The sequence below is a fragment of the Carcharhinus amblyrhynchos genome, chromosome X, assembly GCF_965287045.1.
Source record: "Carcharhinus amblyrhynchos chromosome X, sCarAmb.v2.hapA, whole genome shotgun sequence".
Lineage (NCBI taxonomy): Eukaryota > Metazoa > Chordata > Chondrichthyes > Carcharhiniformes > Carcharhinidae > Carcharhinus > Carcharhinus amblyrhynchos.
This window is the reverse complement of record NC_137359.1, coordinates 7,540,699-7,565,994: the sequence shown is the minus strand read 5'-3', so window position 1 is coordinate 7,565,994 and position 25,296 is coordinate 7,540,699. Positions and strand designations below refer to the sequence as shown.

Below are 25,296 nucleotides of genomic sequence, written 5' to 3'. Positions count from 1 at the left end.
TGAAGCCGGCTGCTGAGTTGTAGGGGCACCATTGCACAGGCGCCCCAATCTCCCAGTGTACTGGGACATCTCCTACCATACCAGCCCCCATACACGGACATCGAGAACCCCCCTCAACACACATTGGGACCCCCACCACTGCCAATCGGGATACCCCCCCACTAGCCAAAGTCCCTCCCCCTTTCTCTAATTGCCCCCTCCCCTGGGAGAGCTCCCTTCCTACCCACCTCAACCACCACCCCTTCTGCTGAGCTCCTTCCCTCCTTCCCACGCCGATTGTGCTCCCACGCCCCTCTGCACCGCCAGAATTCCCTTCCCTCCCACCCCAACTGACACCCCTTCTCCAGAGTTTCCGTCTCCCATTGTTGGTTAAATGTAGGTGAAACATAAGCTTGTTTCACCTCATCGTAAGTTCTTATTTTGCAACAGCTTACTTCCTGTTGTTTTTTCCTCCCCCAGAACATGTGGTTTCTGGTCTATAACTTTTTTGTCTTTTCTTCTTGAGTTTTCTATTGAAAATATAAGCTGGAGATAAAAGGAAATCCTTTCTATGCTGTTATTTAATATTTTAGAAAAAAAAGAGACATTGTCAAAGCTTTTTTACTATGCTCATTAAGACAAGCAAAACATTGCCAAATTTCAAATGATCACAACTTGTCATGATGATCGAGAAATTAAAAGAGGAATTATCCACAAAAATATTGGATTTTAAAAAGACCAAAGTTTTATCTTTCAAAATGGACACAAACCCCAAAGATTGTAGAGAATGTACAGTTAGCCACTGATGAGAGCGCAGACCCGGTGGGCAGGTCATGTCATCTGTATGTCAGATGAGCGCATACCCAAGCAGCTCCTTTTTGGGGAACTCTCTGCTGGTAGACGCTCGCATGCAGGGTAGAAGGAACGTTACAAAGACACACTCAAAGCCTCCCTGAAGTCGCTTGACATTGACACGACCACCTGGGAAACACTGGCACAAAACCACCCTACCTGGCGCTGCCTCATCCACAAAGGCTGTCAAGCTTACGAAGCAAGGTGTGTTACTGAAGCACAACTTAAGCGCAAGCTGCGCAAGTCCAGAGCCACCAGCGCAACAACTACAGTGTCTACACAAGTCTGTCCAATATGTGCCAGGACATTCTGTGCCCGCATTGGCCTGATCTTCGGACACACCGCAACCAGCCTCAAAATGACTAATGGTGTCGAGGTCCTCATCGATGACAATGGACGAACAACAACAACAGCCACTGACAGAAGTGGCTGCAGGGTGATCCTCTAAGGGACAGTGGAACTCCTCCCTGTGTTTTCCGACAAGATACTTTTAAAAACAAACATCATTGCAAGGCCATCTCAACAACCCTGGGTGTAACTGCCTAGACAAGACCAATATATTTTGGTCCTCTTGATATAGACATAGGATGGGGTTAAAAGCCTGCTTGCTACTGGCTAACTGGTGTCTGCTCTGTCGGTCTGTGTGTGAGGAAAATCAGCTGGACGTTTTCCATACTGAAGGTGTGTGATAGGTAACCAAAGCAGGACCCCTGCAAAAATAACCATCTTTTGCAGGGATTTCTAAAATGTTTTCTCTGACTGTGGAGGTCAATCGGCCAGCAGCCGCAAAAAGAATAAAAATCTTGCTATTAAACCACAGGACATCTGAATCGAAGAACTAACTACTCATCATACTGAAATCAAACTGCAATCAATCCATCAGAGCTGCATCACTCATCATCTACTCCTCACAGCTCAAGGACTGTTCTATATAACCTTTTATTTATATTTACTTACTATTGGACTCAATTCTTAATTCTAACTTGTATGAATGTAGATGCATGTGTTTTACCATTTTTCCTTACCTCTTTAGCAGTTAATAAACTTTATCATAATTCAAGAACATCCAGCAGAGGTAGCAGAGAGACTTCAGAATTCTGGGAGAAATTGTCGCAGTCATCCTGACTGTATAGTGGGTAGAAGAAGAGCTCCTCCAGAGACAAACAGGAAAAGAGGGGCAGCATGGTGGCACAGCGGTTGGTGCTGCTGCCTCACAGCGCCAGGGACCTGGGTTCCATCCTGGCATGGGTCACTGTCTGTGTGGAGTTTGCATCTGGATTGGCCATGCTAAATTGCCCCTTAGTGTCCAAAGATGTGTAGGTTAGGTGGATTGGCCATGCTAAATTACCCCTTAGTGTCCAAAGATGTACAGGTTAGGTGGATTGGCCATGCTAAATTGTCCCTTAGTGTCCAAAGATGTGTAGGTTAGGGTGGATTGGCCATGCTAAATTGCCCCTTAGTGTTCAAAGATGTGTAGGTTAGGTGGATTGGCCATGCTAAATTGCCCCTTAGTGTCCAAAGATGTGTAGGTTAGGGTGGATTGGCCATGCTAAATTGTCCCTTAGTGTTCAAAGATGTGTAGGTTAGGTGGATTGGCCATGCTAAATTGTCCCTTAGTGTCCAAAGATGTGTAGGTTAGGGTGGATTGGCCATGCTAAATTGTCCCTTAGTGTCCAAAGATGTGTAGGTTAGGTGGATTGGCCATGCTAAATTGTCCCTTAGTGTCCAAAGATGTGTAGGTTAGGGTGGATTGGCCATGCTAAATTGCCCCTTAGTGTCCAAAGATGTGTGGGTTAGGGGGATTGGCCATGCTAAATTACCCCTTAGAGTTCATGTACCTTTGGTGCACACTCTGCTGGCTGTGTATGGCGAGCTTGAGGTGATGGAACCGTGAGGAAAAGGGAGAAGCCGAAGATAATGAAGTGGAGGAGCGGGAACGCGCACGTCATGACGTCACGTGGCGGAGGGCGCACGCTCGGGGAACACAATCGAGGACGCGAACGCTGTTTCAAGTGCGCGCATGCGCGGCTTAGAGAGCGCACGTGCACGCCTGAGGGAGCGCGCTAGCACATGCGCGGTATAAAGACGGCGCCCCGTGGCGGCTGGTGATGCGCGCACAGTGATGGGGTCGCAGTTATCAGCGCGAGGTGCTCGAGGCCGTCGCAGCCGCGGGAAGGGGCGTCCCCCGGATACCGGCAGCAGTGAGGACCTGCTGGTTGACTCCCAGGATCGTCAGGAGGACATAGCCCGCTTCCCATACGTGGAGTTTACCGGCAAGGACAGTGTCACCTGCCCCACCTGTCAAGGCACCGGCCGCATTCCGAAAGGTAATGCTGGGGAGCGGGGTTGCCTCACGCCGCTGGGCCGAACAGCCTCGCCGGCATTCCCATAGTGCTGGCTGAGCGCCGCTGCTACGGAACAGGTGGAAAGCGTGTAGGCTAACGCTGCTTTATAAAACATCAGTCGGTGTCTGAGAATAAAGTGTGAGGGGCTAGCCCACGGATGGATGGGCAGAAAGTTCACATGAATGCCCCCTCTGACAGGAGACTGTCTGTCTGAGTTTGGAGAGAGGATTTGAGCCCGGGACCTCCCAGTGTAAAGCGAGCTGGTAACTCGCTTGGATAGTGAGCTGCTTTTAAAGTCCAGCAAGAGTAGTTAGCAACACCCCTGGCCATAGCCTGTGTGTGCGTTTTGGTGGTGGGGCCACAGCCAGTCCACTATTCAAGTTTATATATCAGTCACACAAGGCTTATGTTAACACTGCAATGAAGTTACTGAGAACCCCTGAGTCACCACACTCTGGTGCCTGTCTGGGTTAATCTATCTAACCTGTACGTTTGTGGAATGTGGGAGGAAACCCATGCAGACATGGGAAGAATAAGAACATAAGAAATAGGAGCAGGAGTAGGCCATCTAGCCCCTTGAGCTTGCCCTGCCATTCAATAAGATGGCTGATCTGAAGTGGATCAGTTCCACTTTCCTGCTTTCTCCCCATAAACCCTTAATTCCCTCGTCTATCAGAAATCTATCTACCTGTGATTTAAACATATTCAACAAGGTAGCCTCCACCACTTCAATGGGCAGAGAATTCCAGATATTCACCATCCTTTGAGTGAAGAAGTTCCTCATCAACTTGATCTAAACTGCCCCCCTATTTTGAGGCTGTGCCCTCTAGTTTCTAGTAAGTCTCTATAAGATTTCCCCCCCCCCTCAGCCTTCTAAACTCCAGTGAGTACAGGCCTAGTCTATTCAATCTCTCTTCATAAGCCCCCTCATCTCTAGTATCAGCCTGGTGGACCTTCTCTGTACTCCCTCCAAGGCCAATATCCCCTTTTGCAAATGAGGGGACCAAAACTGCACACAGTACTCCAGCTGTGGCCTCACCAGTGCCCTGTACAGTTGCAGCAAGACCTCCCCACTCTATTCTATCCCCCTCATGATAAAGGCCAACATTCCATTTGCCTTCTTGATCACCTGCAGACTGAGTTGTGATTTGTGCACAAGGACCCCCTTGGCCAAAGAATAGGCAAACTCCTCATGGTGACCCAAGCCAGGAAATGAACCTGGGCCCCTGGTGCTGAGGCAGCAGTGCTAGCTTTGGGCTGCCCCTACTGTTCTTGTGTGCACAACACAGCTTCAGCCACCAGCTATGTTGTAATTTTTAATCTTCCCCTTCTCATTCAAATCCCAAATGTAATCAAGCTCTTTGTTTCTCAACTAGCCTGTGAATGCTCTTGACACCTAATTTATTCACTCTACAAGCTCCTCAGCTCTAATTCATGGCTAACCCTAAATCTTGTGTGTTTGCACTAACATCTCTAGCACAGTTTGAGTCTTTCTGTCTTGTTTTGCACTCAGATTTCTGCAGCTAGTAATTTACTCTACTGCACTGTCACCCTAGCTTTTCCTGAGTCCCAAGTAAGAAGTCTCAACACCAAGAAGTCCAACAGGTTTATTTGGTGTTGCAAATTTTGAGTGCTGCAGTCTTAGTGATGGTATGAATGTGGTTGGAAGCTCATGTGATGAAGGAACAATGCTCTGAAAGCTTGTGGTTGGATTTTAACCTGGTATTGAGATTTCTTCTTGTGTCTACCCCAGTCCAATGCTGGTATCTCCACAGCAAAATAATAATATTCCTTCTCTTACCTTGGCTTTTCATCCTAATGTTCCCCTCACCTGAAATTAAGGGGTGTTGACTCCTAAGATGTGATTGATTTTTGATTGTCTTAAATAGTGAGAAATATTTTTTCTTGTGCTAAACAGACAAAGCATACTGTTCATAGAGGGAAAGGGTGCATAATGTTACAGCCACTGCTGATGTGCAGAGAAAGATAAAGATCAGGGTCTGTTCAGAAGTCTCCAAAGAAAACTGTGGCCCTGTAATCCTTGCAAATGTACTGCCCATTTTAAAAGTCCTTGAATGTGCAATCACATGCACACTGCAGCATGTTGAAACAGGTGGCTACCAGCAGCCAGTATCTAAATTTGCTTTTTATTTCACTACTTCCATCGTGTTCATTTTCCATTATCTTTGCTGAAAGAAATTATTTTAAAACTCTGTAGCAGTGCTGTCCCCCTTTCCTGTTCAAAGGAACAAACGGATCCAACAGAAGCATTTTGTTGTGGCCTAGATGACATGGAATTGATTGAATTGCACTGTTCAATGTGGGGTTCTGTTACAGTTAAACTCATCTTAAGGCAGAAGACCATTCTGGTTGTGTTGCTTGTTTTTGATGTCTGAAAAGACTATGTAAAAGCAGTTTGACTGTTGCAATTTGTACTATTTGTGAGTTTAAAGGAAATAATTTTCTTGTGTGGTGGTAGGAGGGGAATCATCTGGCTAAAGCCTTTGTCAAACTAGGCAGCAATTGCATTCAAAGTGAATGCTGGAAAAAAAAATCTCCAAGTCTGGCAGCATCTGTAAAGAGAAAAGAGCTGATGTTTCGAGTCCAGATGACCTTTGTCAAAGCTGGCAAGCTGAATCCTTACAGATGCTGTCAGACCTGAGATTTTCCCTCTTGGTTTCAGTTTCCAGCATCTGCAGGAATTTGCTTTTACCCAGAGTATAAGTTTCTGGACAAATGGTTTCAAGCAGCATGAACAAACATTGCTCTTGTTATGGAGCCAGGTGTTTAGCAATTTGAATTGCAGTCTGATTAAAACATTGAGTGAACCCTATCCTTTCCAATGATAGAAGGAAGCGTGACCTTGCCAATATCCACCATAAATGCAAAACAGTCTTTTGCAGCAAAATGATTACATTAAATTAACTGAAATTGTCCCTTCAGTACTGCAAAAATGCTGCTGGTTTGTCACTTGAGAGCTTTCCATTTTAACAGAAGAAATTGTGGAGGCATTGGTGGTGATCTTTCAGGAATCACTCGAGCAGGGAGGGTACTAGAGGACTGGAAAGTAGTTAACATAACACTGCTGCTTTAAGAAGGAAGGGAGGCAGCAGACAGGAAATTTATATAGGCTGGTTAGCCTGACTTCAGTCACTGGCAAGATTTTAGTCCATTATTAAAAGTGAGATTGCAGAGCATTTTGGAAGTGCATGATGTAGGACTGAGTTAGCATGGTTTTGTCAAGGGAAGATCATGTTTGACAAACCTGATAGAGCTCTTTGAGGAGGTAATAATAAGAATGTTGAGGAGAACCAGTGGATATGATTATTTAAGTTTTCAGAAGGCCTTTGACAAGGTGCTGCATAGGAGACTGTTAAACAAGTGCCCATGATCTTAAGGGTAAGATTCTGGCATGGATAGAGCATTGGCTGACTGGTAGAAGGTAGTGGGGATAAAGGTGTCATCTTCAGAATGGCAGCTGGTGACTAGTGGTGTGCCTCAGGTCAGTGCTGGGACCACAACTTAATAAGCTAGTAGGAGCTGAAGGCACTGTTGCTAAGTTTGCAGATGATACAAAGACCTGTAGAGGGACAGGTAGTATTGAGGAAGCAGGGAGTGGGTGCTGCAAAAGTCCTTCCACAAGTAGGAGAGTGGGCAAAGAAGGGGCAGAAGGAATACAATGTGGAAAAGTTAGGTTATGCACTTGGGAAGGAGGAATGGAAGCATAGACTATTTTCTAATGGGGGGGGGGGGGGGGGGAGAGAATGCTTAGGAAATAGCAAAGCGGCTGGGAGTCTTTGTTAAAAATTCTCAAGGTTAACATGCAGATTGTCAGCAGTTAGGAAGGCAAATGCCATATTAACATTCATGTCGGAGGGCAGAATACAAGAGCTGGGATGTACTTCTGAGGCTGTATAAGGTTCTGGTCAGACCCCGTTCAGAGTATTGTGAGCAGTTTTGGGCCCCATTTCTAAGGAAGTATGTGCTTGCCTTGGAAAGGCTCCTGAGGAGGTTCTCAAAATGATCCCTGAAATGAAGAGCTTGTCATATGAGGAGCAGTTGAGGACTCAGTGTGTACTCGGAGTTTAGAAGGATGAGGGGCATGTCATTGAAACTTGCAGGATACTGAGATCTCTGGATAGTGGATGCAGAGAGGGTGTTTCTACCTTCTGGAAAAACTAGAACCAGAGGGCACAATCTCAGGTTAAAGGGGTGATCCTTTAAAAGAGATGAGGAGGAATTTCTTTAGCCAGAATGGTGAATCTGTGGCACTCTGCTGTAGGAGGCTGTGGAGACCAGGTCATTGAGTGTCTTTCAGACAGCTTCCTGATGAGGGGATCAGGGGTTATGGCCCAAAGGCAGGAGAATGGGGATTTGTGGGGGTGGGGGGGGAGGAAATCAGCCATGTTTGAATGGCAGAGCAGATTTGATGGGCCGAGTGGCCTAATTCTGCTATGTCTTGTGGTCTATGCAACAAATCACTAAAATTTAGTTTGATACAGAATGCTCATTGTTCTACATTTTCATAAAATTGGTTCAGGACCAAATAATTTTGGATTGTGCGTCAGGTTTTTAAAAATTTAAATTGAGTAGCATCAGAGCTCATGAAAGCACCACTGCTTCCAATCTTGTCACATGAGTCTTGGCATAAATAAAATGTGAAATGAGCCTGTTACTTCAATACAGATCATGTATGCTGTTGTGGAATCTTGTCCCTTTTTCAACTCATAGCTTGTTGGATTATTTGGAAAAAGACTGGGCATTTTACAGAAATATTGATGCAATGTTTTCAGCCTGATGGGCATATTTTTTGCTAGTGTGGTTCAATTTTCACTTAACATTAGAAAATTGACAAATTTTGTCTATGCTCTGCCTCTTGTCTTTCCTGGGTGGCATGATGGCACAGTAGTTAGCACTGCCACCTCTGCCAGGAGCTGGGTTTGATTCCTGGCTTGGGTCACTCTGGAGTTTACACATTCTGTGTTTGTGTGGGGTTTCCTCTGGGTGCTCAGGGTTCCTCCTACAGTCTGAAAATGTGGGTTAGGTGCATTGGGCCAAACAGGTGCTGGTGTGGCAACTAGAGAATTTCATAACTTCAGAGGTGTAAGTCTTGCTTTTGACTAAAATAAACTTTAACCTAGAAATCTATAACTTGACTAGCTGCTCAGCTGTTGAGCAATGAATGTTTCCTGCACTGTGGTCTGATTTTCTTAATGCTGTTTACAGTCTGAGGTCACAAATCATGATGTCATTCCTTCTGTTCTGTATTTGTCCCTTTCATATTTTCACATTTCACACTTTTTCATATTCCCTTCAGTCTGAAGGCTGTAGAAACTTGTATAGCTGAATGCCTTGCCTGATCATCATGAGCTTGGTTTTATGCCCCTCTGGCCAGTCAAGTGCTTGCTGTTATTCAGAGGTCAACCCTTCAGGGCAAGACCTTTTTTTGTACAACTAGCCAGCACCCTGACACTTTGTTCCCTTCTGCTGACCCTGCCTCCCCCATGTAAATGAGATTTTTGTGCATTTTTAAGTCTCCTTGCAAGTTTTCCACCCACTTCTAGCCCTTGGTGCTGTGTAGGTGGGGGAGAAGAGAAACAACCTAGATACTTGTAGTAAACCATCCCAATACATAGCAGCCAGATGATAACTGCACCAAGCATTTTGCATTCTGAAGGGCAACTATTATAATGGAACCTGCCCCCCCCCCCCCCCAAAAACAACTGCAGTTACCTCAGCCTCACAAAGCTCCTCACCTTTTCAAATGTGAAGTGTTCATTCTTGGTTTCCTTTAACCTCCCAATATAAAAGACCATTCATGCACTTCTGCTGTAAATCCAGATTGCTGTCTGCAATTTCTTGCTCTGCTTTTTCCTCATCTCTTCAAGCTTATCTCATGCATGAGAAGTCCTTCCTGCTCTCCTTTCTTTGTACCTTCACTCACTTTTGACTACTGCATCTCCTTTCTACCCTATGCAAGCATCATTTAATTTTGCCTTTTTTCTACTGGTTACATCTCCTTGACCCAAGCATCCCTCATAGTCCTCAAATATTGCAGCTTGCAAACCTGGTTTCCATTACCACTGTTTTGGTTCCTGCCTTTTTACTGAACTAAAAGGTGGCCTAGTCTGTCTCAATGAGTAGTTGTTGTTTGTTGCCTTTGCTCTGGATATTTTGAAGTGACTGCAAAAGGAGGAAGAAGATTCACTTGCAGTGGTCCATGCTGGCCAAGCTGTTGGGATGTGAACCAGGAAGAGATCCCACTGGGGTGGTATCAGTAGCTTATTAGAAAAGCAGGAACTCCAGAGTAGACTCTTCATGAGGGGGTCAATTGGGTTAAAGAAATAAACACATCGCTGAATATTTGTGGCAAGGAGGGGTTACATTTTGTAGGACACTAATACCTGCTAGGCTGGGAAAAAGGTCCACTTCATGTCATCTTCAGATAAGAGTTCTATAGATTTATATGTACTTGAATCACAAATTTAAAAGATGTGATTTAGTGACCATGACACACCAATGCTGATGGGCATTTGCAGCATTAGATAGGGTGATATTGTAAGAGGCAGTAGACTGCATTCTCTCCGGTGGTATCACAGCTTGGTATGGGCTCCTGCTCTGTCCAAGATCACAAAAATACAAAGGTTGTGAATGTAGCCCAGCCTCCATCAGTTGACACTGTCTACACTTTCTGCTGCCTTGGTAAAACAGCCAGCACAATCAAGGACTCAAACACTCCAGACATACACTCTTGGAAAAGATTCAAAAATCTGAGATCACATACCAACTGACTCAAATAGCTTCCCTGCTGGTATCAAGTTGATCTTTCTCTACACCCTAGCATGACTGTAACACTACATTCTGCACTGTCATTTCCTTTATGAACAGTATGTTTTGTGCACAATAATCAATACTCTTCACTGTATACTAATGTGACAATAAATCAAACCAACAGGAAAGATATGACTGGGCATTGTCTGCAAATGTCCTGATAGCAGTGGGATGCATAAACATGGAGGTTGCAGAAAAGACTTCCTGATATTGGATGTATTTGCAAAATCAAAACCTTTTAAAAAGGTAGCAGCATGAATAAAATTGGCTAAACAATGGAAAGCTGCCTTGGGAATTGACACTTTCCAGACTGGAGGAATAGTGGTGTTCCTCAGGATTAAGTACAACAAACACTGCCTTTTTTTCTGTTTAATGATATGGGTGTGAGGCATAACTGAAGTGTGAAATTGTAGTGAAAGATAATGGGTTGATATTCAATATGCAAGTGTGAGGTGATGTTCTTAGGAAGAAAGATGGTGCAAGAACAGAACAATTTGGTGTTTGTGAGAATCTTTGACCATGGAATGACTAGTTTAGAAAGCATATGGGGAAAGATCATTGACCTGAAGTGTTGGCTGCTTTTCTCTCCATGGGAGGTGCCCAGCATTTTGTGTACTTGTATGGGACCCTTGCTTTGTAAGTAGATGCATGAATGCAAAAGAACCAGGAAGCTATGCTCCACCAAGTTATTAAACTTAATTTGTTGGCTGGAGTATAGCATCCAATTGTACAGCCCATGCTTGGATCTGTTTTGGGTCTAGGTGAGAATTTCTAGCCTGCTTTCAGGGATGTGATTACAATTTCAGTTTGACCAGTGAAGCTGGAATAGGTTTTCCTTTCATAAGAAAAAGCTCGGAGGTTAACTTTAAAATCATGAAGGGTCTTGTTCCAGTAGCTGGGATCAAGAACTCCAAGGACTTTGGCTAAAAATACAGCATAACTGCAGGATTTAATTTGAGTGGGTGGTTAGAATTTGGATTGTATTGCCTTAAGGTGGTGAAGGCACATTTAACAGTATGCAAAAGGGCTTTGATTTGGAGAACTTTTTTCAGGCTATAGGAAGAAATTGTACTAGTGGACTGGGACTAACTAGCTCTTGTAAAGAGCCAGCCATTCAGCTGCTGAATGGTCTCCTGTGCTATCTTATGACTGAATCGAATCAAAAACTGAACAAGTCAGAACTAGCAGTTTTCTTGTTTTAGATATGAGTAATCTAGGTTTAAGTGACATAATTTGATATAGAATGGTTACAGCACAGGAGGAGGCCATCTGTCTGCAGGAATTCATCCAGTCCCACTGTTTTCCTCTTAGCTCTGCAATTTCTTTCTCTTACATAATTATCCAATTTTGAAAGCCCCACTGAATCTGTCTCCACACACACCCAGGCAATGCATTCCAGATTCTAACCACTCACTGGAGGTTTTTTGCCAATCTCAGAATCTGTATCCTCTGGATCTTGATTCCTCTAGCAGCTGTAATTTTTTTCCCAGTCCTGCTGAAATTGGTGGTTTGTGGGGGGGGAGAGAATTTCTACTTCTTGTGGTGGGGTGAGACTGAATTCCAGCCAGTATCTCCACTATTCAAATTCAAATCCTTGTAATATTTTCTCCCAAGGTGGCTACTCTGCTCAATATACATTTTATGAATCATTTTCTGCACACCACATTATTCCTAATGTGGTGCCCAGAACTAGACAACACAGTTCAGGCCAAACCTGTGTTTCTGTACAGGTTCATCATAACCCCTTGCTTTTGAACTCAGTCTTTAATGGTAAAGCATAGGTTGCTGTTACTTCCTTCCAAGGCAAGTGGATGCCTTGATTATTTTCCAAACCTTGCTGGATTCTGGGGAAGTGTCAGAAGATTAAACAATGGTGTAACATTAACTGTTTTCCAAGAAGGGTAGCAGGCAAAAGGCAGGGAATTGTAGGCTGGCTAGTTTAATGTCTGTTGGTCAAATGCTCGAGTCCATAAGGAGAAAATAGCGAGGCATCTTGAGGAGAATTGTTTGATAGAGCAGATGCAGCATGGTTTCGTTAAGGGGAAGTCATGTCTGATGCATTTATTGGAGTTCTGAGGATGTCTAAGGCAGTGGATGGAGAGCCAGTAGATGTGGTGCTTCTTGATTTTCAGAAGGTGTTTAAGGTGCTGCACGAGGTTATTACAGAAGGGTTGGCGGGGGGGGGATTGGCTGTCAAATAGGAGGCAGAGTGGGGGTCAATGGGTGCTATTCAGATTGGCAGTTGGTGACTAGAGTGCCCCAGGGATCAGTGCTGGGGCCTCAGCTATTTACCATTTATATAGATGGAGGAGGGAACTGAGGGTATCATGTCAAAATTTGCTGATGACACCAAGATTGGTGGAACAGCAAATTGTGTGGAGGGTGTGGAAAGTCTGCAGAGGGATCTAGATAGGCTGGGTGAATGGGCCAGGAACTGGCAAATGGAATTTAATGTTGGCAAGTGTAAAGTTGTCCACTTTCATAGGAAGGACTACTACTTACATGGTGAAAAACTGCAGCATGCTACAGTGCAGAGGGACCTCAGTCCTTGTGCATGAGTTAAAACCCAGCCTGCAGGTGGTCAGGAAGGTGAATGGGATGCTGGCCTTCATAGCGAGGGGGATTGAATATAAAAGTAGGGAGGTGAGGCTGGAGTACTGTGCAGTTTTGGTTGCTGCACTTGCACAAGGATATTTTGGCCTTGAAGGGAGTGCAGAGGAGGTTTACTAGGCTGATACCAGAGTTGAGGGGTTTGAACTATGAGAGGCTGAATAAACTAGGCTTGTACTCGTTAGAGTTTAGAATGAGGGGAGATCTTATTGAGACATAAGATGATGAATGGGATGGATAGGATAGAAGTGGAGAGGCTCTGTCCACTCAAAGGACAGTAGGACTAGAGGGCACAGCCTCAAGATAAGGGGGGGGACAGTTTAGAACAGAGTTGAGGAGGAACTTCTTCACTCAAAGGGTGGTGAATCTCTGGAATTCTCTGCCTGTTGAAGTGGTGGAGGCTGCCTCACTAAATATATTTAAGATGCAGGTAGATCCCCTTTTGATGGGCAAGGGGATTAAGGGTTATGGGGAGAAGGTGGGAAAGTGGAACTGAGCCACGACAGATCAGCCATGATCTTATTGAATGGTGGGGCAGGCTCGAAGGGCTAGATGGCCTACTCCTGCTCCTATTTTTTCATGTTCTTAAACTATCCTTTCACCTTCAATAGTTCATGTATACCCTGGTCCCTCTGCTCCTACACCCTCCTTTAGAATTATATTCCTTTCTTTCCTTGCAAAAGTCACTTAGCAAACTAGCTTGCTGCCTTTCTGTCCTTAAGTCCATCACTACCATCTGTTCACAACACTTTGTCTTCATATTATGAACTTGTGGTGTGTAGAGCCTAGTCTGGATTACTTAGTATGTAGCAAGAAAAAGTGGTCCAAATATTGACTCCTGTGGACCTACCTCAAACCCTCTGGTTTGGAAAAACAACTGTGTCCTGTCATGCCATCAATTTTGTATCCATATTCCTTTCACTGAGCCCTAACCTTACTGAGAAGCTGTCATGTGGCACTTTATCCATAACTTTTGGAAGTCCATGCTTGCCACAAAACACAGGCAAGTTAGTCAACTATTCACTTAGTCCCACATTTTATTTCTAAACCCTTTCCATCACCAAGGTTAAACTGGTTATAGTTGCTGGGCTTGTTCTTTCTCCACAAGGTGTAATATTTTGCAGTTCTCTAGCACCTGTGTACCCAAGACAAACTAACAACATAGCCAGTGCTTCTACAGTTGCCACTCTCTTTCCCCTCTATCCTTGGCTGCATTGCACCTGGTCTTGGTGGATCAAACACCACCTCTTAAATTTTTAGTGCATCCAGTATCTTGACTGCCTCTTTCACTAGCTTGGTCAGCAGCATATTACTTGGTTTAAAAATAGTTGCAGAGTATTCATTTGAAAAATAAAATTGAATCCCTTTTATGCCCATAACCAGCCCCTTACCTTTGCCACCCTGTGTACTATTTGTCTTTCACTTCCCCCTCAATCTGATTCTTAATTGTATTATCCATATGTCATATGCTTCATCTTGTTGTCTTGCCTCATTCATCCAGGGAGCCCTGGATTTGTTTACTCTAGCCAAATTAGTTTTTTAAAAGCAGCCTATTGTTTAGTTTTGTCTCAGTCTTGGATCTGGCCCAGATAGACTGGAATCTGTTATCACTCAATTGATGTTGGCCCCTCCTATTTTTACATGTCCTCTTCCCTGGCCAAACTAAACCTTGTGATACAATGATGACTATCTTCCAAATGCTCCTACTGACACTTTATCACTTAAATTTATTCCCAACCAGATCCAGCAATGCCTTCCTCATTGGACTGGAAGTGAGTTGATCAAGAAAAGGCACCTGAGCCTTCAACATTTTCTCTTCCCTTTCCATTATTCCTGTGCCAGTTTATGCTTGAAGTCTCCCAGTATAACTACTTTATACTACTTGTGCCTCTAAACTTTGTTCCTCTCTTTTCCACCAGCTGGGAAAGGTGGACTTGAAGGCATGGGGCTGTAAATTGATGGGAATGAACTGGGCAGAACTATTAACTGAAAATGGTGTGGGAAGTGTTCCAAGGAGTATTTGGCACCATTCCAAGTCCTTGGCATACAAGAGCTGTACTATTATCAAAGCGAGAGCTAGTGTTAAGGATTTGGCTAAAAGCAACATGGTTGTGATTGAGTACATTAAATTGGAGAGTGGCTGAGATTTGATATTGTCACATGTATTTTCATACAAAGTATTTGTTTCTTGTGCATTTAAAGACAAACCATCTTCATAGAGAAGGAAAGGAGAGGGTGCAGAATGTGGTGTTAGGTGTAGCTAGGGTGTGGGGAAAGATCAACTTGATGCAAGGTAGGCCCAGTCAAAAGTCTGACAGCAACAGGGAAGAAGCTGTTCTTGAGTTGGTTGGTAGTGACTTCAGACTTCTGTATCTTCCTCCTGACAGGTGGAGATGGAAGAGGGAATGTCTGAGGTGCATGGGTTCATTGATTATGCTGGCCTGCTTTGCTGATGTGGATGTGCCAGCATTGGACTGGGGTAAACAAAGTCTGACAACACCAGGCAAGACTGTTCCCTTCCTGTTGGCAAACACTTCAGTGGTCACAGGCATTCAGCCTCTGACCTTCGGGTAAGCATTCTCCAAGGTGGCCTTCAAGGCACACAACAGCGCAGAGTCGCTGAGCAGAGACTGATAGCTAAGTTCCACACATGAGGACGGTCTCAACAAGGATCTTGGGTTCATGTCACACTCTGTAACCCCCAACACTTGCCTGGGTTTGCAAAACCTCACTCACTGTACTGTCTGGAGACAATACACAGCTCTTTAACCTGTGATCAGTGCTCCTTCCACTCACATTGTCAGCCACTTCAAGACTTGAACAGCAGGTTAGGTGTAAAGATTTGCATTCTAATCAGTAATCTGTAAACAGTCTGTGCTTTATATGCTCTGTCTGAGGCCAGAACTCCATTCACCTGACGAAGGGACTAACCCAAAAGCTTGTGCGTTTACTATCAAATAAATCAGTTGGACTAAAACCTGGTGTTGTCAGACTTTTTACTGCTTTGCTGAGGCAGCAGGAAGTGTAGACCATCAGTGGATGGGAGGCTGAGGGTAATGTGAACTGGCAACTCCCTCTTTTAGAAAAGACAGGAGCAGGCCATGTTGTAATTAGGAAATGGTAGCTCTACTCATTGTCGAGTCTATGCATATATGGTTAAACATAGGAATCAGCAATTACTATCAGTGACTTTGCACTTCTCTGGAGGGTGTTCTAAAGTCCAGGGACTTTAGAACAATTGATATTTTGAACAGGCAAGCACTTGCCACACTATCACTGAATTCTTTACATGTTGTTAAATGGGGTGTGACTCTTTAAACTGCATACTAGTTCATAACTGCAGCTTTACAGGCCCTCAATTTTTTCTTAATTCTCATAAATCCATTGGGGTTTTTTGTTATAAAGCTTCTATCTCAATTCATTGTCCCATCACCACTTACTCTAAATTAGAGAAGAGTTTCTTTTTATTTACTGTCTGTGACTTGGCTGCTTGATCACCATTTCAGGATGTCTGATACATTTCTACCCTCCCCTTGACTTCACATTCATAACAAATGGATGTCTGGGAGGGAAAGTCACTGGACCTTACAGCATTAACCTTGGACTAGTTCCCCCAACTAAGATGAGTAAGGACATGGGTTCATAATCCCACCACAGGAATTTGAATTCAGAATGTGCATGGTTGTCATTACTGAGATGGTCATCAATTTGTTATTAAAAGGAAAAAATGTGGTTCACTAATGCCTTTTTAAGGAAATCTGCTGTTCTAGCTACATGTGGGGCAGCAGTGTTTATTACTGCTGCCTTGCAACATCAGGGATCTGGGTGACTATCTGACATTCTTCCCATGTCTGCATGGGTTTCTTCTGGGTGCTCCAGTTTCTTCCCACAGTACAAAGATATGCAAGTTAGGTTGATTGGCCAAGGTAAATTGCCCCTTAGCATCAGGGGGATTAGGAGGGTAAATGGGGTTATGGAAATAGGACCTCAGTGGGATTTTGGTGTAGGCTCAATGGGCCAAATGGCCTTCTGCACTATAGGAATTTGGTAACTTCAGATCCACAAATGTGGTCCTCCCAACTGCCCTATGAAATAGTCTAGTTAACCACTCAATCAATGCTGGCTCAGTCAGTGACATTCACCTCCCACAAAAGAAAAGCCTTCTAGTGGAGAAAGAGGATAAAGTAAAATTAAATCAAGGAGGAAGTTGTTAGATTTTTAATTACATAAAACAAAGATTAAAAAATCTCCAAGGCTTGATGGCTTCCATCCCAGGATGTTAAAAGTAGGTGAGGAACTTGTGGATCTTTCAACTCTTGATGAGAAATGGGAACAGGAGTAAACCATTCAGCCCTTTTAACCTGCTGCACCACTTGACAAGGTAACAGCTGGTTTGATCATGGCTTCTGCTTTCCCCATTACCCTTGATTCCTCCATTTGTAAACTCAGTCTTGAGTATGATGCAGCCTCCACTGTGCTCTGGGGTAGTAAATTCCTCATCCCTCTTAAATGAGGAACAGTTACTTTGAAACTGCCCCTATTTCTAGATTCCCCACGAGGGCTCTCAGCATCTCCCCTGTTAAAACCTCTCTAAATCTTTCTTTTAGTGAGACCATACTTTGTTCTTAATTGCATAAGTATGAGGTTAACTTTCTTAATCAGCCTCTGTACTACCTTCCCAGGTGATCAAAACTGCACAGTACTATGTCACTAGTAGGCTTGCATTAACACTGTAATGAAGTTGTTGTGAAATCCCCTAGTTGTCACACTCTGGCATTTGGGTACACAGGGGGAGAACTTAGCATGGTCAATGCACCTAACCAGCACCACCTCCAGACTGGGAGGAAACCCACATAAACATAGAGAACATGCAGACTCACACACAGAATCAAACCTGGGTCCTTGGTGCTGAGGCAGTAGTGCTGACCACTGCTACCATGCTGCCTGCTACAGTCTACATGCTGTCTTGCTTCCCTTATGCTCCATCCTCCTTGGGGTAAAAGCTAATGTTTTATTTTCCTAATTATTTGCTGACCCTCATACTCTGAATCATGTACACATGTACAAGGATACACAGATCCCTTAACTACAGCATTCTGCAGTCTCTCCATTTTAAATAATATGCTGCTTTTCTACTCCTCCCCCCCCCCCCCCACCAAAATCAGTGGACAACCTCCATTTTCCTGCACTAATGCTCTATGTTCACCTAACCTAGGCAACTTATCAATCTGAAAATGATTTGAGTTCATTGCCCAATCCTACAGGGGGAGGGGGGGGGGGGGGGCGGTGCAGGGCAGGAGAAATGCCCCCAGCTCTATTGGAACTCAGTGCACTGCATCTATTGATTTCACTTTATGCACTCACACCCCTAGCTTAGGTGCAAAATAATGTAGGCCCAAAGGTGGGCTTAAATATATTGATGGCAAATGGCACAGTGCCACCTTTTTGTGCAAAGATGTTTGTTTGTACCTTCCAAATCCCAGTACAAAATTATTTAATACTCCCTCAAAAAGGATGTTTCAATGGACCAAAATAACAGTTAAATCACAAGCACATTTCACCAGAATAGCTTTCTAGATATCAGTTAGTATCTGTTTTCAACTATCAAAAGCAGAATGCCCTGACTATAAGCTCCTGATCACAGATCTGTGCACACAACTTTTGAACAGGCACTATAACAAGCTGTTGATGGGGCTTTCTGTCACCACCCTGCTTCTTGCATCTCCAAAGAGCTCTAAATTTGCCAAACACCATTTACTTTTCATAAAACTGTCAACCATCTGATTTGTGTTCTGATTTTCTAAATGTCCTGCTTTCACCTGAATGCTGCATATTGGCTTATAGCTTTCTGCTTTGTCTCAGCTAGTGGTGGTGTATTGGGATCAAAAGAGAAAATGTTGGATAATCTCAGCAGGTCTGGCAGCACCTGTAAGGAGAGAAAAGAGCTGACGTTTCAAGTCCTGATGACCCTTTTTCAAATCTTTGACAAAGGGCCATCTGGACTCTGTCAGCTCTTTTCTCTCCTTACAGATGCTGCCAGACCTGCTGAGATTATCCAGCATTTCCTTTGGGTTTCAGATTCCAGCAACCACAATTTGCCTCTGTGTCCAGTGTTGCATTGAAAAAACCCAATCACCTGAGCCCTTTCCAGAATCTGGGTAATAATTCAGATTACAATCAATTTGTCCACTATCTCTAGCAACTTAAGACCCATGGTTACATGCCATCAAATGCAGGGGAGTTGTCCATCAATGTTGCCAGTTTTAAAAAAAAAATCCGAAGGCTTGTTAATGAAATTTGTTGCCTTTTTTGAATGAGGTGACTGAACACTTTGGATACACAAGCTGATTGAGCCAGCATGGATCTGTGAAAGGCACATCACATCTAACCTAGCTGCATTATTTTGATAGTATGAGGGAGTGATATGGAAGCTTGCACTTTGCACCTAAAGTGCATTGATAGGGCTATGGGATATTTTTGGTCTTTCAAAAAACCAGTGCCAAGCCAATGTGATGGCTCAACTGGTCTCTTTCTGTGCTTTAAACTCCCACAGTTTTATATAAACCCAATTGTTTGCTGTGGCTCAGTTGCTCACTTGAGGATGCAGATACTAAATTCTAAGCTTCACTTCAGGACTTGAATACAAAAATAACTGCCATTCCACTGCAGTACTGAGGGAGTGGTGGACTGTTGGATGGGACATTAAACTGGCTGATCTGACTGCTTTTTTGTACAGAAAAGATCCCATGGCACAAACAGCAGAAGGGTTCTCCCTGTTGTGCTTCTGGCCAATGTCTATCCCTGTAAGCACAGCAAACCAAATTATCTATGTGCAGATTGGCTGCTGCATTACAACATTGACTACACTTCAAAGGTACTTCAGTGGCTTTAAAGTGTGCTATGGTTGTGCAAAACCCTGTTTTTTTTCAATGTAAGATTTTATTGTATTGCATAGTTATTCTTGATCTTGTTTTCAAGTTTTCCAACTCTTTTAAACTAATAGGCTGGATACCCAAGTGTAAGTAATTGTAAATTTTCTTTTCCATATTAATGATTTGGATAAAACTGAATTGAGTTTTTAGCCACACAGTTGACCATCAGATGGAAGTAGAGGCCATAAAACCTTGGCATCACTTAAGACTCATCTCTCTGGAGGGAAGAGGGGTGGGCAATTTGAGACCAATGCCCTCCCTTCATAATGTTGATCTGTTTATTTTTTTCACAGCCAATTTGCTGTTAATGGCCTTGTTACTGCTTTTGCTGTTAGTGGTTTTGTTGTTGCTCTAATTGCTTTGGCATCTCAAAAGTATGCATTAAATCACATTGGCAGTTCTAACACTTGGTGTGTTAAGGGAATCCCTATCCAGAATTTCTTTGCCAACTTTCCATAACACAGCTGGTTTTGAGATGCTACATCTGGGCTCACTGCATGTGCTATCCAAACTCTGGCATAAATTTGGACCTTATCCCTGTCCACTTTGTACCTAAAGTGGAACTGCAGCCTTGATGCGTTGGGTATAAAGTTAAATTTAAAGAAAGGAAAATGGCAACTTGATTTAAATCCTGTGTACTGTATTTTCTGCTTTCAGCAGGGACATTTCCTAAATGGTGAAGTTATGTAAGCTGCAATTTGGTAAACTATTGAATATATTCTAGGTCCATCCCAAGGCAAAACATGCTATAAAATCTCAAGAGCAAATAGCATTGCAAGAATTATGGGTTCAAATAGCTAGTCAGCACAAACTTGTGATTTTTTTAAGTGTTGGCAGAGGGAGGTTTTGGCACAGTTACGACTGCCTCAGTGCCAGGCCCCAAGTCCAGTTCTGACTTGGGGTGACTGGCCTGCAAGGGTTTCCTCCTACAATCCAATGATGTGTAGGTGAGGTGGATTGACAATGCTAAATTGCCCCTTAGTATTAAATGAACTAACAGGGTAAATACATGGAGTTCTGGGTGGGATTGTCAGTACTGGCTTGATGGGCTGAAAAATGCCTCCTTTGAATCCCCACAGTGCAAATGTAGAAATCCAAAGTCAAAATCAAAGGTCCTTCAAATGGTGTAGTTATAACAATACTGAATCATAAGGTAAAGGTCCAAAGTCACTAGTTTCTTCTAGGCCTAATAGGGAAGGAGAAATGTAAGGTATAAAAATATTTGCCATGAATAATTGAGCTACTTCAAATCAAAGCTTTGCTGGGTGCAGTTGTCTCCTTTAACCATTTTCATGGAGTTGTTTTAACATCAATGCAATTAGAAAGGGAAGTTTGTCCTTTCCTGTGCTACCCTGACCACTGAGACGCTCACCATCAATTTGTCACTTCTTTCTAACACACCGTCTATTTTCAATCATTTCCTTGCAACTTCATCAATGCTGGTTGGTTCCATTTATTCATAAAAGGGGCAAATGGTGCTGCAAGGGGAAGATTACCAAAAATTTTAAATCACCTTATCCTAATCATGCAACCCAATGTTTTGTCTGAATAGTAATCTGTTCTACTGAATTGTTTTGAAGTGGTGTAGGGAACTAGATGTGCTTTATAAGTGATGGAGGAAAGTTGGAATATTATCTGCCTTTCTCCAATCCCAAACATTATTCCAGTATTAAATTTTATGCCAATGTTTCTACAAGAGCTTCTCTGCACACTTAACTATGCATTGCATGTCCAGAAGGCACATAGGTAATCTTGGTTTGTCCCCCTCACAATAATGATCTAAGTTGGACTTAACTCTGCTATTTTTCTCGTTTTGCAGGGCAGATTAATGAATTGGTGGCCTTGATCCCATATAGTGACCAGAGGCTGCAGCCTCAAAGAACGTAAGTCTTTGGAGCTTGAATAATTAGCAACTTGTACCTGTGACTGAACCTGGAAGCTTGAATCTCATTTCCAACACTAAACAGTTTGGAACAAATTTAAATTATTGACTCATTCCAGTTGTTGGTTTGGGGGGACCATGGTGGCTAGAGTTGGGATTCACCTGACCTGACCCAATAGGTTTCCTGCCCAAGATTGGGCAGCAACCCAATTTTAACATGCAAACCCACTAAGTGGGTTTGATGCTCCATCCAGCAGGAACAGCACTGGGCAGCTTTGGTCATTGCCAACATGGACCTGGCATGCTTGACCCTGAGGGTCCAAGGGAGCACCACCAGCCCCTCAGCAGAAAAGACTTTCCTCCAAAGGAAATAAATGGTGTACAAAAGAGGAAGTTAAACATGAAGTGGATCTGCAAGATTTAACTTCAGCCAGTATGGGAATTGAACCCATGATGTTGATGCTCCACATCACCAAACCAGCCATCCAGCTAACTGACTTTCTGGCTCATTTTTTAAATTGCACTTTCTAGGTTCTGCGAATGAAATTTGCCTCTTAGCATCTCCTGCCTGTTTTCCCACTGCACCTAAATTGATTATTGCTGACCATGTTGTGAAATGAGTGGGATAACTAGTTTTGGAGAATGTGTAAAAGAAATCATTACTGCTTAAACCAAATGTCCTCTTTTTGTATTTCAGGAAGTTGTATGTCTTCTTATCCATATTCCTGTGCCTGTTCATATCTGGATTGGTTGTCTTCTTCTTGTTCCCTCGGTCAGTGGTTGTGAACGATGATGGAATCAGAGTGGTTATAGTCAAGTTTGACCACAATAACTCCAGAGTCATCATTGACATGACTGTAATTAACTTTTCTTTGCAATATATTGAAACACTTGCATTTTAAGTGCTTTCAGTTAGTCCATATTCCTTCCCTTTTCACTTATCTCTAAGTTCCTTTAAATAAGGTGATTCACTTTTACTTTGCATGCTGTTCTCATGTAAGTTTGGGCCCCCAAGTCAGGTTGGTGTATGATGTGACTTTTAAAATGGGCCTCAGTCCTATTTTAAATGGAGTACTCTGTTTTAGTCTTATGTTTTATGTGAGGAGAGATTTTTAATCATATTTGGGACTCTTGTCTTTTGTCCTAGAAAATTGTCAGGGCAATTGAGTCCCCAGAGAGAATCTGGAAGGTATGATGCTTGGGGGCAATGCTGCAAAAAAATCTTGAATCTAAAAGTATCTTCCAGTATCATTGTAATGTAGAAAGATTAGTGGAATGGGCAGACTAATTGCAGATCCTGGAAAGTGAGACTTCTCTAGTGGCAAGGAAGAGGGGAGGTAGCATAAGGTGCTGTACCTGTTAATTTTCAGATACTTTCAACCAGTTTGCTTACTCCAAGGTTTTTACCCTGGTGTCCTTTGCAAGATGGACAAACACAGGTTCAACAAGTTTTAATAATAACACTCTTTTCCAGATGTCACTGGATTCCGGGGAAGTGCCGGAGGATTGGAAAACGGCTAATGTTATGCTGTTGTTTAAGGGTGCCAGGCAAAAGGCGGGGAATTATAGGCCGGTTAGTTTAACGTCTGTGGTAGGTAAAATGTTAGAATCCGTCATTAAGGAGGAAATTGCGAGGCATCTTGAAGGGAATTGCTTGATAGAGCAGATGCAGCATGGTTTCATTAAAGGGGAGTCGTGTCTGACAAATTTACTGGAGTTCTGAGGATGTGTCTAGGGCAGTGGATAGAGGAGAGCCGGTGGATGTGGTCTTTCTGGATTTTCAGAAGGCGTTTGACAAAGTACCTCAAGAGGTTATTGCAGAAGGTCGAGGGACATGGAGTTGGGGGTAGGGTGTTAGCATGGATAGAGGATTGGTTGTCAGATAGGAGGCAGAGAGTGGGGGTCAACGGGTGCTATTCGGATTGGCGGATGGTGACTAGTAGAGTGCCCCAGGGGTCGGTGCTGGGGCCTCAGCTTTACCATTTATATAGACCCTCCTGGAGGAGGGAACTGAGTGTAGGGCATCGAAATTTGCTGATGACCCCAAGATTGGGGGAACGGCAAATTGTGCAGAGGGTGTGGAGAGTCTGCAGAAGGATCTAGATAGGCTGGGCGAATGGGCCAGGAAATGGCAAATGGAATTTAATGTTGGCAAGTGTGAGGTGGTCCACTTTGGTAGGAATAATGGTAGGAAGGACTATTACTTGCATGGCAAAAAACTGCAGCAGGTGACAGTGCAGAGGGACTTCGGGGTCCTTGTGCATGAGTCGCAAAAACCCAGCTTGCAGGTGCAGCATGTGGTCAGGAAGGCAAATGGGATGCTGGCCTTCATAGCGAGGGGGATTGAATATAAAAGTAGGGAGGTCTTGCTGCAGCTGTATAAGGCATTGGTGAGGCCACAGCTGGAGTACTGTGCAGTTTTGGGTGCCGCACCTGCGCAAAGATATTTTGGCCTTGGAGGGAGTGCAGAGGAGGTTTATTAGGCTGATACTAGAGTTGAGGGGGTTGAGCTATGAGGAGAGGCTGAATAAACTAGGCTTGTACTCGTTAGAGTTTAGAATGAGGGGAGATTTCATTGAGATGTATAAGATGATGAATGGGATGGATAGGATAGAGGTGGAGAGACTCTTCCCGCTCAAAAAAGACAGTAGGACTAGGGGGCACAGCCTCAAGATAAAGGGGGGGGGGTGGTGGTTTAGAACAGAGTTGAGGAGGAACTTCTTCACTCAAAGGGTGGTGAATCTCTGGAATTCTCTGCCCATTGAAGTGGTGGAGGCTGCCTCGCTAAATATTTTTAAGACACGGGTTGATGGGTTTTTGATGAGAGGGGATTAAGGGTTATGGGGAGGGTGGGAAAGTGGAACTGAGCCACAACAGATCAGCCATGATATTGAATGGCGGGGCAGGCTCGAAGGGCCAGATGGCCTACTCCTGCTCCTATTTCTTATGTTCTTAAATTACCCACAAAACAAGAGGATATCCCAGATTAAAGCATACGACCTGCAGAGATGATTTGGTTAAAACTGCAGGCTCAGTTGAGTCCCTCTGGTCCACCATGAGGGTGAGTCTCAATGGCAGCTTCTTCCTTCCAGTCAGTCTTCTGAATGGTCAGTCATTTCCCTTGTCAAGTCTTTGCTGTTGGTGACTGAAAAATGTGTCCCTTTATCCCCCTACCTGCTTGCCTTTCCAGAAACTTCTCTGGCTTCTGGCCAGTGAGGTCCCAGGAGAGGGTTAATATACCCAGTGGGTTTCTTGCTGCCTGCCTGACAGGACACCAGGGTTTGCCCCCAGGTGTCCATCTCCATGCTGTTGGCTTATCTGATAACGGCTTACATGTAAGCAGTTATGTCAGGAACTCTTGCTGACCAAAGTCTGGCCTGATCCAGGCTTCTAACAATAATAGGCTGGTGCATTTCAATGGGGTGCAATGATCTCCTAAGTATCAGTAAGGTGCAATGACCTTTTTTGATGGGTCAGGCCCAGACATGTTTGTGTATTTGTAGAATTGCCTGTGTTTTTTTCCCCCCCCCACCCCATTTGACTTTTTAATATGCCCAATTCCTTTTAATTTAGGATATCCAATTTTATCAGCCTTAAAACTAGGCCATTATTACCCCACAAGATACAGTCCTAAAAGGCTGCTGGAGAATAGACCTGGGGTTATTGTGCTCAAATCATCAGTGTTTTAAAAATCTACTTTGGCTCTTCAAGCCTGCTCCACCATTCAATAAGATCATGGTGGATCTGATTGTGGCCTCCACTCCTCTTTTCTGTTTGCCCAATAACTGCTAACTCCCTTGTTGATATTTAAATTGACAAACTGTACCTTGAATAAAGTCAATGATTTGATCCAACTTCACTGATT

The 25,296-nt window shown here is 43.7% G+C and overlaps 1 protein-coding gene across 1 annotated transcript in view; it reads left to right on the top strand.

Annotated features, from left to right (window-relative positions):
• The first annotated feature begins 2,902 nt into the window (after positions 1-2,902).
• The window catches only part of LOC145361998 (transmembrane protein 106C-like), a 36,178-nt gene continuing 13,784 nt past the window's right edge, over positions 2,903-25,296 (top strand). The window contains exons 1-3 of the mRNA XM_080218016.1: positions 2,903-3,158; positions 21,369-21,432; positions 22,129-22,288. Coding sequence (XP_080074142.1) covers positions 2,954-3,158; positions 21,369-21,432; positions 22,129-22,288 — 429 coding nt within the window. The 5' untranslated portion in view covers positions 2,903-2,953. The remainder of the gene's footprint in view (positions 3,159-21,368; positions 21,433-22,128; positions 22,289-25,296) is intronic.